We start from the raw sequence: 10,955 nt of genomic DNA, 5'->3' as shown, positions 1-10,955 counted from the left end.
GTGTTTTACACACCGGGTTTAACTGTTTTAAGAGATATTAGAATCAACAAACTGTTCTTATTGAAGTCAAAGAGGCTCTGATGTTTTAACATTTTAGCATACATAATTTTAAAATTATCAAAAAAAAGCAAACTATATGAATCATAACTTTCCAGGCCTTAAAAAAACTTTGTAATTTTCTTACACTTTTAAAACATCTCCAAATACAGTTTGGAGAACTGTAGGTGCATTTTGGGACTTAAAGAGGACAGAGAGATATTATTTTCTAATAGTGCGTGTGTGTACAGCGAGTTGACGGGTAGGACTCTTAGGCTGTCTTCTTACAGACGTGGATGAAGTAGCAAGGGGCCTTGGTCTGGCCGGGGACGTACGTTTGAAAATCTCCGTAGACGCTGTGCTCCAGTTTGCCGTTGAAGGCCTCGCTGAGCAGAGCTTTGAAGCTCTCCAGACGATGAGGGTAGTAGGACAGACGGAATTTACTGAGGAGGACAAACAGAGCACGCTCAGATTAGAATTCCTCCACACACTCAATAAAAGGTAGTTTTTATTGTGTCTGACTCGGCTGATGATAGAGATTTCACAAAACAAGAAAAAATTCTTCCCAGCCATACAACACAGGCACAGCACCGCAAACACAGAACAACGGTGCAGGAAACACTAAAAACAAGGCACTTAAGGTAACAGATTGCTTATACTGGTCTATATCGGTGTCAGCAGATTGCTTTTATTTTTTATTTCTTAGTTTAATAGGCAGAGTTTTATGTCTGTTTGACCCTTTCTATTAATTCAAGTATTATTTGTGTTTTTTAATTCACAGTTGTTTACTCTTATTAAAGAAATAGCAGTGAAAGGTAACTGTTTCAGTGCCTTGATGTAATTTGGGATTTTATATACATTAATAAAAGATATTGGATGACACATTCCTCACATCTGTATCAACATCTGCCCCCAAAATCCAGTATCGGTCATTAACTACAGCTTCACATCTCCGTGTGGACTGTGTCACACCAGGCAAATTATTTAATGGTAATACTGGATTTTTATATAACTTTTGCATCAACTTGATGAAATACTTTGATTTTATGAGTATTTAATTTGCTGGATTAAGCCAAAAACAGACATTTCTGAAGTTTCTGATTATTTTATCCATTAGCAGTTACTCAATTTATTTTCTAGAAAATACATTTATTCAAGATATAAATACATAAAACTATAAAATGCACACTACAGTTCTAAAGTTTGGTGTTATATTGATGTGTTTCTTCTTCCCTTCAGTAATGTTTATTTTAACATGGACAATAACAGTGTCATTCAGCCACCAAATGTTTTATTTATACTTGAAATAGTTTCAGCCTCAAAAGAAAAAATTCATGATTTAACTTCCATTTATTTGTTGTTATGGTTATTGTTATAGTTAGTTGCTATTAAAAACACAATGGTGCGACTGGCCACTAAATATTTTGGGAATCCATTTTTCTTCGGGCCCTCTGTGGTCCACTCAGTGGGAGATGGAAGAGGTTCAAACTGTGATTTTTCAGTTCATGGTAAGTTCAGCTCAATCAGCTGATATTCAGTGATCCAGTTAACCCGAGACTGACCTTCTGTTTCTTTGAAGTGTTAAGAATAGATTTGCTAAAGCCACACGCCTATTAATTCCAGCTTGTTATGGACATGATCAAGCGGTTGGCACTGAAACAGGAATCTGTTCCTATTTAATTCTCTACAGAATCTGATGCTAAGCTAACAGTTTCTTTGACCTATGATGGGTGATTTCTTTCTTATTTAACTTTTGCTCAGAGGGATCTTTGTCTCAAGTTTCACAGATTCTAGTACATTTATTATCATTATACAACACAGGGTTGTACAATGAAATTAAGGCATGTAGTTCCATCATAACACACACAAAATACAACACATGATATAAAATAAAATAAAACCATATATACATAACATAAAAACATAAACACATCTGGGAAACATTGTCCATCAGCTGTGACTGTGTTTGAGAACATCGATGTGCAAACTCTTTCTCGTGTCACTCTGATTGAATCACAGTATTTTGTTCTCTATGTACAGATCAGTTTTTGCAAACCCTTCATACAAATTAACATCTATTTGTTTTTACAACCTGAAAGCATGAAAGACCATTTAAACATGTACAGTAGTCCTATAAGCCATCTGAATGCACTAAATTAAACTTTTGAACAGTGTTGCAAGTTGTTTTTTTTCCCATATTATCCAGCTCTGATGAGTGGCAGAGGGTTTTTATTTAAACATTTGTGGTCTAATCAATAGCATCTCAGTGAGGGGTCTCATTTGATGACAGGACACTTTGAATCTGCCATCAGTGTTTTGTAGTCACGCTTCTGAGCACCGACATACCTGACTTCAGGAAGATGGTGGAGGGCGGCCTGGGGCACGTGGATGGTGTAGTCCAGGGTGATCATATGGGGCTTACTGTTGACCCACAGCACCGAGGTAGAGATGTCCTGAGTTAAATCACTCTGCAACACAACACACACACACACACACGTTGATGCGCATTAAGCACCGAAAAACAACCTTTCCTCTTTTTTGCAGTAATGACTGAGACTGAAGCCTGATTAGAAGTGAGTGAACAAAACCAGGAAGCTGCTCTTACTGTTGGACCACGAGAGCAGACTGTGGGACTACGGAGGCATCAGAAGTGGATTTTACTCGAGCACGCGACTGTTGACTTAGTATTCATGTTTAGGCCTTCCAGCTGGATAGCTCTGTCTTTGGCTGGATTAAAGAATATGGAACTTGTTTGGAGGAATATGACGTAAATCAAATATGGCTCTCTGCTGTTGGCGCCTGCTGTTGTGTCTTTATATTTCTATCATAATTTTTAAAGCTTTTGCCAATAAGCTAGATAATAAATTTCAGGATCGGTTGTTTAAAGCCACTGGAAAGCCAAATCCATATTATCTGACTATGAAATTTAGGGCTTTACTATGCACATTATAGTTAGCATCTAAAAAGGATCAGAGATTCAAAATATTATCTATTACGTTTTTGTACACTTTATTGAAATAGGTTCGAATTGGGCATGGTTACACTCAGACAGTTATTACAAAAATTACACAATTAATTCCACAAACCATCATAAAAAAATTCATACCACCAAACAGGTGCATCAAAACCTTTCAGCTTCCGCTTAATCTGCCTCTTTGATTCTGAGTCAACTCAACAACGAGGAACTGAAAGATACTATAAAGCAACAATAGATGTGTGTTCTGAGTTTGTCACAACACCACTATGATGTGAAATCAACCTGGAACAAGGACGCTCTGTCCAGCAGCTTTATTGGACTGCCATGTTTCAGGTCCACCCAAAATATCCTGAACACAGAAACAGTGAACAACAGTCTACTAGTCTAACCCTATTCAGTACGACAGGGTTCTCAGTCTTTTTACATGTTTTCAGCAACTATATTCTAACAAACTTTTTCCTTTATAAAGACTTGAACCTGTTATATCACTCCAGGCCCTTGACAAAAACTGTAATTTTACCTCACATAACAGAAGAGTTGCAGCCATGATCTACAGCAAGTAATATGAATGAATGACAAAAGAACAAAGTCACACAATAACACAAACAAACTGACTGATCGAGGCAGGTAGTCCAGAAACTCCTGTGTTCTGCGAGATAAAATCACAGTTTTTCTCAAAGGAGTCTGGTGGCTTTGAAGATAGCATGGCTGCCCACTTCAGTTCCTGATCGGAAAAGTAAAGCGGTGAAAATATTTTAAATGTAGTGTACAGTTCAACTGATATTGATTTTTTTTTTAGGTGTCTAAAATTAATCTTTTCCACGGCAGCTATATTGCTATGAAACAGCAGGTTAAACACAGGCGTTACCATTGATACTAATTAAGGTTCTGTTCCATTCGGGTTGAACAGAGTCCAGAAAAATTAAATATGATCAGCAAATGAAGTTTTTCAAGTGACTGCAACCATTAGTTTTCCTAATAACTGTGAACATTTATTTTCGCTCAGATTTTTGAGGTTAATGAGACACTCAGCGTTGATATCATATATGCATTTTTACTATTTCAAACCAAATTTCCAGAGGATTTAAATCAACTTCAGATGACTTGAACTCAAACGTATGCTGTCATGGTACTACAATGCATTATATATACTGTGTATGTCTACAAAGTAGATGCTACAATTTTCAACCTGCACACAGTTAAACTTATTCTTCCATCTTACCAAATTGCATTTTTCCCTCAGTACTCTCTCCTCAGTACTGTTTTTCTCTCTATTTGCCAAAATTGTCTTAAACCCCGCCAATTCCACGCACATTTCCTTCTGTTTCTCTGGGGCCAATTTCATTGTAAATCTCACAATATCCGGCAGGCTCTGAATGGAGATTTAGGTCTTAAACTCAGCTGCTGCTAGATATGGTGTAAATACACCATTCATGAACAATACTGTCTGTCCAACTCCTCCTCACAAAGTAATGATATGCCAGATAGTAAAAAAATAGATTAAAAACTGCCTTTTTATGTACCATTCAGGCTGATGCTTTTGTTCTTCTTTGACAACTTAAAGCAGCCTCTCACAAGCTTGTAATGCATTTGACTTTTCGGAGGAATCAATCCAAAAATTATGACTGTTCATCCTGTTTCATATATAAATGAGTGAAATCAGAACAACTTCATGGTCAAAATGGTTGAGGAAAAAAAAAAGGCACCAGGACACCCACAAATAATAAAAAAAAAAACAGCTTCCAGCCAACAGCACTATATAAACTTTTTTTTTTTTTTTTTTTATAAAACACACATTTCTTTACATGACAGATCATATAATGAAATAAACAAATGCAGTCTCTGTTGCTACTAACATGCATTGTTGGCCTGAGGAGGATGTGGACAGCCACGTCAAACCTGAAACACACTGAGCCACCAACTGATTCTTCTCATTTGACTGCGAGGGATCCCCCTCTGGCTTCCCATAAACAAATGCAGCCAACTCTGTTGGAGATTTTGTCCAAGCCAGAAGTACATTTACTAAGTATTAAGCCCTGGGTAAGTTATCAGCAGGGGTGTAGTGGGAGGTAAACCTAAGTAAACTCAGCTTATCCATCTCTTTGAAATGAGAGTTTACTCACATATTTTCAGATGTGTACAGTAATAATCACTGGACAGAAACATTTTATTCTACTCCAAACCACTACACCCCCGGTTATGAGACTTAATGAAACCATCTTAATGCAAATGAGGTTTCGTGCAAAGCAAGCGGCTTCCAGACGTCCATCCAGAAACACAAATGTACAATCATGAAGAATCACTAAGCAGCACAACAGCTGTGACCTTAGGCACACCTGACGCAGCAGCCATGTTTTTCATTGGTCCATCTCACCTACATCTAACTGACCTGATACACTTCCATTCAAATCAATACAACTGTCTACACAGTAGGCAAAATATGACACAACATGGTATTGTGATATTTTGCATGGTAATATTTTATTGATAACAGGGCTCTTAGTATCAGTCTTTTATTTTATAAAATTATATTGATACTGAGATTGAGAAACTTGGTACTAGAATAATAAAATGAGTTGCTGCATCAGTCCACCAGATGGTGCTGAAGTTGTTTTTTTCTAGTGAGGTCAGCAGGGGTCACAGTCAGCAACGTGTAGTTATTTTATGACAGTGTTAGTCTGTCTACTGCACAAACCAGTGAAGTAAGATCAACAGACTTTAACTAATTAGATGAAACAGATGCTGACAAAGTTTTCATTTGAGGACAGTTGAAAAAAGTTAATAAATCACAATATATGGCACATTTGTCATCACAATACTCTGCACATCGCAAAATGTTTAAAATAATATTATATTATTGTCATTTAACTATTGTGAGAATATTGTATTGTGCAGCCTCTGGCGATTCACACTCCACTACACAGGCAATGTAAACAACTCATATTTTACTCAAAGTGTATTTTTATGTTTCACGTCTATTATCTTCTCTTTTACCTATGTAATTACAGTGATTGTGTGTTGGGCTCTGAGTCCTGCCAAAACGCTGGTGACCTATACTCATACTCGCCTGCACACATCCTGTGTAGGCAAACTGTGACTGATGCTGCAGCTGCTCTGCAGATATGCTGCTTCAACTACTAAGATGTCATGTCAGCATGTAGACACCATGTACAAGATAAACTAAAAAGGTTGCAGAAGAAATTTCGATATAGGGAATGAGGTTGGATGTGTGACAAATCAATTCATCTACATGTCAATTTGCGTGAACAAACTTCATTAAGTTTTTGTACCTTATAGTAGATATTTTTGCCCTGTGGTGCCCGGCCAGTCTCTAGGATGTAGTCGTAGTTACGGTGGTCAATGATGAGGATCCCACCTGGTCTGACCATACTGGCAATGTTCTGAAGGGCCAACTTTTGGTCACTCTGGTCCCCTAAGAACAATACAACATCACCAACATGCACAATAAACTAAATGATCGTTAGTTCAACCACATTGTCTGATATGTTGGTGGCTTGACAATTGATTGTTTCAAACAAATATACTGGAAGCATCAATTCAAGGACAGATTTTATTTAGTTGGAAATGGTCTGGGATGAATTTCATTTATAAACTTAGCTCTGATTGTGATTCAGAATCCGGAGAAAGAAAATATGAAAGAGGTCATTGGGAAAAAACAAACTTTTTAAAAAGAAATGGATCTATCCCTTTATCACTCATGTACCTTTAAAGTCTGGTAAATGGGCGAATGAGTTGCCAAGGCAGATAACAGCATCAAAGCCAGCTCCTGGTTTCTGAATATCCTCTGATAATGTCAACCAGTTGGCCTCTTCAATCACTAAGGATAAGAGGGAAAAGGGAAAGAGAGATAAGAGAAAAGAGTAAAACATGCCTGATGAATTTGATTTCACTTTAAATGTGAGAATACAAAAATTTTAAATATCATGCTCAGTTCTGAACACTCAAACACGGCAGTTCAATCTCAACAAAATGAAAAGTGCCATACCCCACTGGTCAAAAGCCGGCTCTTTTCTCCTCTCCCATCTTGACTTCAGTGCGTACTTGAGCATTTTGTCGCTGGCATCCACACTCACCATATTAAACCCCTCCTCCACCAACATAATGGAGTCAACTCTGCAAAATAAAAACCATATGCTCTGTAAATACAAGTTCTGGACTGAGAAACAGCATAACCCCACAAGCTCTGCTGTCAACACACTTTATTTTCTACTGCAGCAAAGTGAGATAAGCTTTTGAAAATGTTTGTCAGTGGTGACTTTTATTGGCTTTATCTTTTATCTGACTGAAAATGTTGTAACACTGACACCATTACCTGATAACCTGCTTTGAAGGACTGTTTCAAGATGATCTGAAGAAAGATGCCTTATTCAAATAAGAATGCCTGCCCCCAGACTCATTTAGTCTGGAAAATTAGCAAAATGCACCAATATTTCTGCCATTTATCTCTCCTTACCATCGAATAGCAATGCTGTTTGTCAGGAATGAGGATGTGTTCAACAACTCCCTGTTTTACAAGTATGAAGGGTTGGTATTTGAAAGACAGTAGCTCCTCATGCTTAGCAAGCCTGGCAGCAGGGCTCGACTATCATTTTCATTATCTATTAATCTGTCAATCATTTTCTCGATTCACCGATCAGTTGTTTCGTCCATAAAATGTCAGAAAATGTTGAAAAATTTGGATACACATGCATCCATTTTTGTCCACAACCGAGAGATATTCAGTTTCCTGTCACAGAAAACTAAAGAAACCAGGACATATTTATATTTGAGAAGGTGAAACAGAGAATCTGGACATTTTTTCTTTTTAAAAAAATGACTCAGAATCAGTATACTATAATGATTATAAAATATTTGTTGGAATAAATTTTGATGACTAATCGATCAATCAATTTGCAGCTCTAACTGGCAGACTAGCATGAAGGCCAGAACAGTCTGAACTCCCTTGAGAGATGACAACTTTTCCCAACTCTTCCCTATTGTTTAACATTAACTCCCAAACAGTAACTAGTTGTGAGTTAATGTTAAACAGGGAAAATTTCAAACCACGGACTTAAATGGATGAACATTAAAAAATAAGCACGAGAAGACAGATTCATTGGCCAATGACCTGGAAAGGGTAGCATACTGCAATCATTAACAACTACTGAGTATATAGCGAGATAAAACAAACAAAACAAAAATTCAGAGTACAGCTATATAAATGCAGCAAAAATTAAACCCCGTACCTGAAGTTAAGGCAACATTTTTTACAGGCTTTGGTTCACTTGCAACACAAATCTCAGGGCAAAACAAAAGCCACAAAAAAATCCTCTCTGTTTCCGACCAAGGTAATTCATCTGCAACTCATAATGATTATATCCTTAATTGGAAGCATCATCTGCAGCTCAGCACTTGCATAAGAAGCCTTTAACTGTGATGACAGGAGACCTGGAAAGCCTGGCATTACAGGCACGTTTAGACAGCCAAAAATAGTGAGGCCAGTTGTAACCCCATTCCACGATGGGTGTGATTACGCTGCCCCAGTTGGTTAGAGTCTGTGTGCTGACTTCCTCCCTGCAGCAAGTGCTCAATGAGATATGAAGCTTTACAATGTTTACTTTTGAGATGCTGTTGACCAAGAGAGATAAAGGTTATTAGTTCTGTAATAAGTGAGTAAAAAAAAACACATTTCACCAGGTGGATCAAAAAACTGAAATCCTATTGTAAAAGTGTTTAAATGATAAAATAAATTATTATCTTGCATTTCCTGCAAAATTTCTCCAGAATAAAAAGACTAATTGAGGTCAACTGAATCTAGGCAGACCAACAGGTTAATGTATTTTGTCTTCTTGTCTGAGTGGAGCCAATGGCCTTGCTGCTGTCCCAGAACACAGATACACTATCAACAGAGATAAACAGACCACTGGGAACCAGTCAAAACTCCCTGCAGCAACCCAGAACCAGGTCATCACCCACTGACCCCAACATCTGCTGGGCTATCAGACACAAGTGGCATTTCACAGCTAGTTTCTAGTTTTACAAACAATACAGTACATCTTGGTTAGGCCATATAAGCCTTCTTAACACACACACATGCAAAACCTTTTCCCCCATGTCTCAGCTCATGGTCCCAGTCACAGAGTGCTGCTGGGGGCAGGAACAAGCACATTGGCTGGTGCAACTCTGCACTTTCATTCATCAGTCTCGGGCCTAATCCGGATTTTGTCCAGAGTTAAAAAGGTCAGTGAGTTGAAATTCCAGGAAAAGTCAAAATAACATAATTGTCTATAAAATAAGATAATCTAACTTATTCATAATAGAACAAAATGGGGATTTGTAATACTTTTACATAAAGAATTACCTGAACCTGAGCACAACAAAGTGAGATGAATTAATTTATTCAGATTTAAAATATTCACATATTTGTTTACAGCTCTATCTAACAGAAATTACAAATTCTATACATGTGGCGAGATTCACATATTAAAAAATGAGACTGCTATGGAGTTGCATAACCATTCTTTACTTTCTGAATGGCCCCACCCATTCATAACTTACAGGGTAATTCTGAGATCTAAATTTGTTTCAACAGGTTCCACTCTGCTTTCCACTTTCCACAACTGCAGACCTAGTGCACTACTGAGTGCAGTCCTCAAGTGGGTATAAACACAACAGGAAACTCTGCACATAATTTAGCAATATAACGTTGAAACACATATCTTATTTGACCACAGTTGCCTCAGTTGTGCTGGAGCTGGAGGAAGTGAGCAAAACTGATCTTTTTGAAACAATGTAGACTTTTTGTATAGAACTAATGCCGAATTAGAAATTGGATCATAAGAATACAGGAAATTAATAAATGTTTGGACTGGCCTTGTTATTTCTGCTGACACACATGGGTATGTACTAAATAGAATTTCAGATGGAGTTTGGTGGGACCCACACTGCCACGCAAGCCAAAACTAGAACCTGTCACAACAAGTAGACTTGGCGTATGGAACTAATGCCGAATTAAAAATTGTGTTGTGCAAATATAGACTTATAATAAATGTTTGGACTAGGACTGTTACTTTTGCTGATACACATGGGTAAGCATTAAATTGAACTAAATTTGTACGGAGTTTGGTGAGACCTCACTGCCACGCAAGCCAAAACTAAAAGCTGTCACGACCTGCCACACAGCCTGACATTACCCTGTTCCGCAGGCTACATCCAGCACTCTCCGCACCCCTTGCTCTTTCAGCAAAGACACCACCCAGCTTTTGTATTCCTGCGTCCTACTCTGCGTGTCTCCGATGTACAGCTCCCAGACTTTCGCTGCTTTGCCGTCGGCATACTGGTCTGGAAGACCCTCGGCGGCCACACCGAGAGAGCGGGTCCTAAACACGCTGTCGACCGACATGCTGCTGCCGCTGCTGCTGCTTGTACCTGCCAGAGTGATTTCTCTTAGCTGAAACGGCAAACGAATAAGGTATACAGCAAACTGGCTGCTTTGAATGTGAATGAAAACCAGCTACTCCTCTGACAGGTATTTTCTCCACATGCTAGCCCAGAATTCAGTTGTTGTTATTTATACGAGCAACGTAAGGGGGACAAACTTTAACCCAATGACACTCTGGTATGGTCTAACGCCTACTTTCTGATAGGATGAAGTAAGGAGAGACAGCCCACACTTCCGTGTTTACGTGCGCATACGTCACCGGCGTTTGACCAAGTATTTTTTTTTACCCAAATTAATCTTCCAGGATCAATTTCACGTTGTGCATCATTATATAGTGACGAAAAACAGGATGTCTCAACCACAGACTAAAGGTAATAGATGTTTAGGGCAGGGTTAAGGACATGTTTGAGGCTGGAGGTGCGCTAGACTGATGAATAAGACAGAAGTCCTACGCAGGCAAGGGGACGTGTCGTCTGTGAGGCTGCACTCAGGGCGGAAAAC

The 10,955-nt window shown here is 38.4% G+C and overlaps 1 protein-coding gene across 1 annotated transcript; it reads right to left on the bottom strand.

The window, feature by feature from the left end:
• Positions 1-210: 210 nt before the first annotated feature.
• Positions 211-10,540, bottom strand: gnmt (glycine N-methyltransferase). Its single transcript, XM_084742354.1, has 6 exons — positions 10,207-10,540; positions 7,020-7,147; positions 6,738-6,851; positions 6,304-6,446; positions 2,383-2,504; positions 211-479 (listed from the first exon to the last, which is right to left on the bottom strand). The coding sequence occupies exons 1-6, from the start codon at positions 10,413-10,415 to the stop codon at positions 308-310; spliced, it is 888 nt and encodes a 295-aa protein (XP_084598480.1). The 5' UTR covers positions 10,416-10,540; the 3' UTR covers positions 211-307.
• Positions 10,541-10,955: the final 415 nt, after the last annotated feature.

This window comes from Lutjanus erythropterus, chromosome 18 (assembly GCF_056507025.1).
Source record: "Lutjanus erythropterus isolate fLutEry1 chromosome 18, fLutEry1.hap2, whole genome shotgun sequence".
NCBI classification, from domain to species: Eukaryota; Metazoa; Chordata; class Actinopteri; order Lutjaniformes; family Lutjanidae; genus Lutjanus; species Lutjanus erythropterus.
Note: the sequence above shows the minus strand (reverse complement) of the source record. Positions and strands in the feature narration are given on the sequence as shown.

Excerpts from the sequence above, each read along its gene's own strand:
- gnmt (XM_084742354.1), bottom strand. The coding sequence starts at position 10,415 with ATGTCGGTCGACAGCGTGTTTAGGACCCGCTCTCTCGGTGTGGCCGCC. Across the intron at positions 7,148-10,206 it reads GATGTAGCCTGCGGAACAGG|AGTTGACTCCATTATGTTGG; the intron begins GTAATGTCAGGC and ends TTTATTTTGCAG. Across the intron at positions 6,447-6,737 it reads CCATTTACCAGACTTTAAAG|GGGACCAGAGTGACCAAAAG; the intron begins GTACATGAGTGA and ends TATTGTTCTTAG.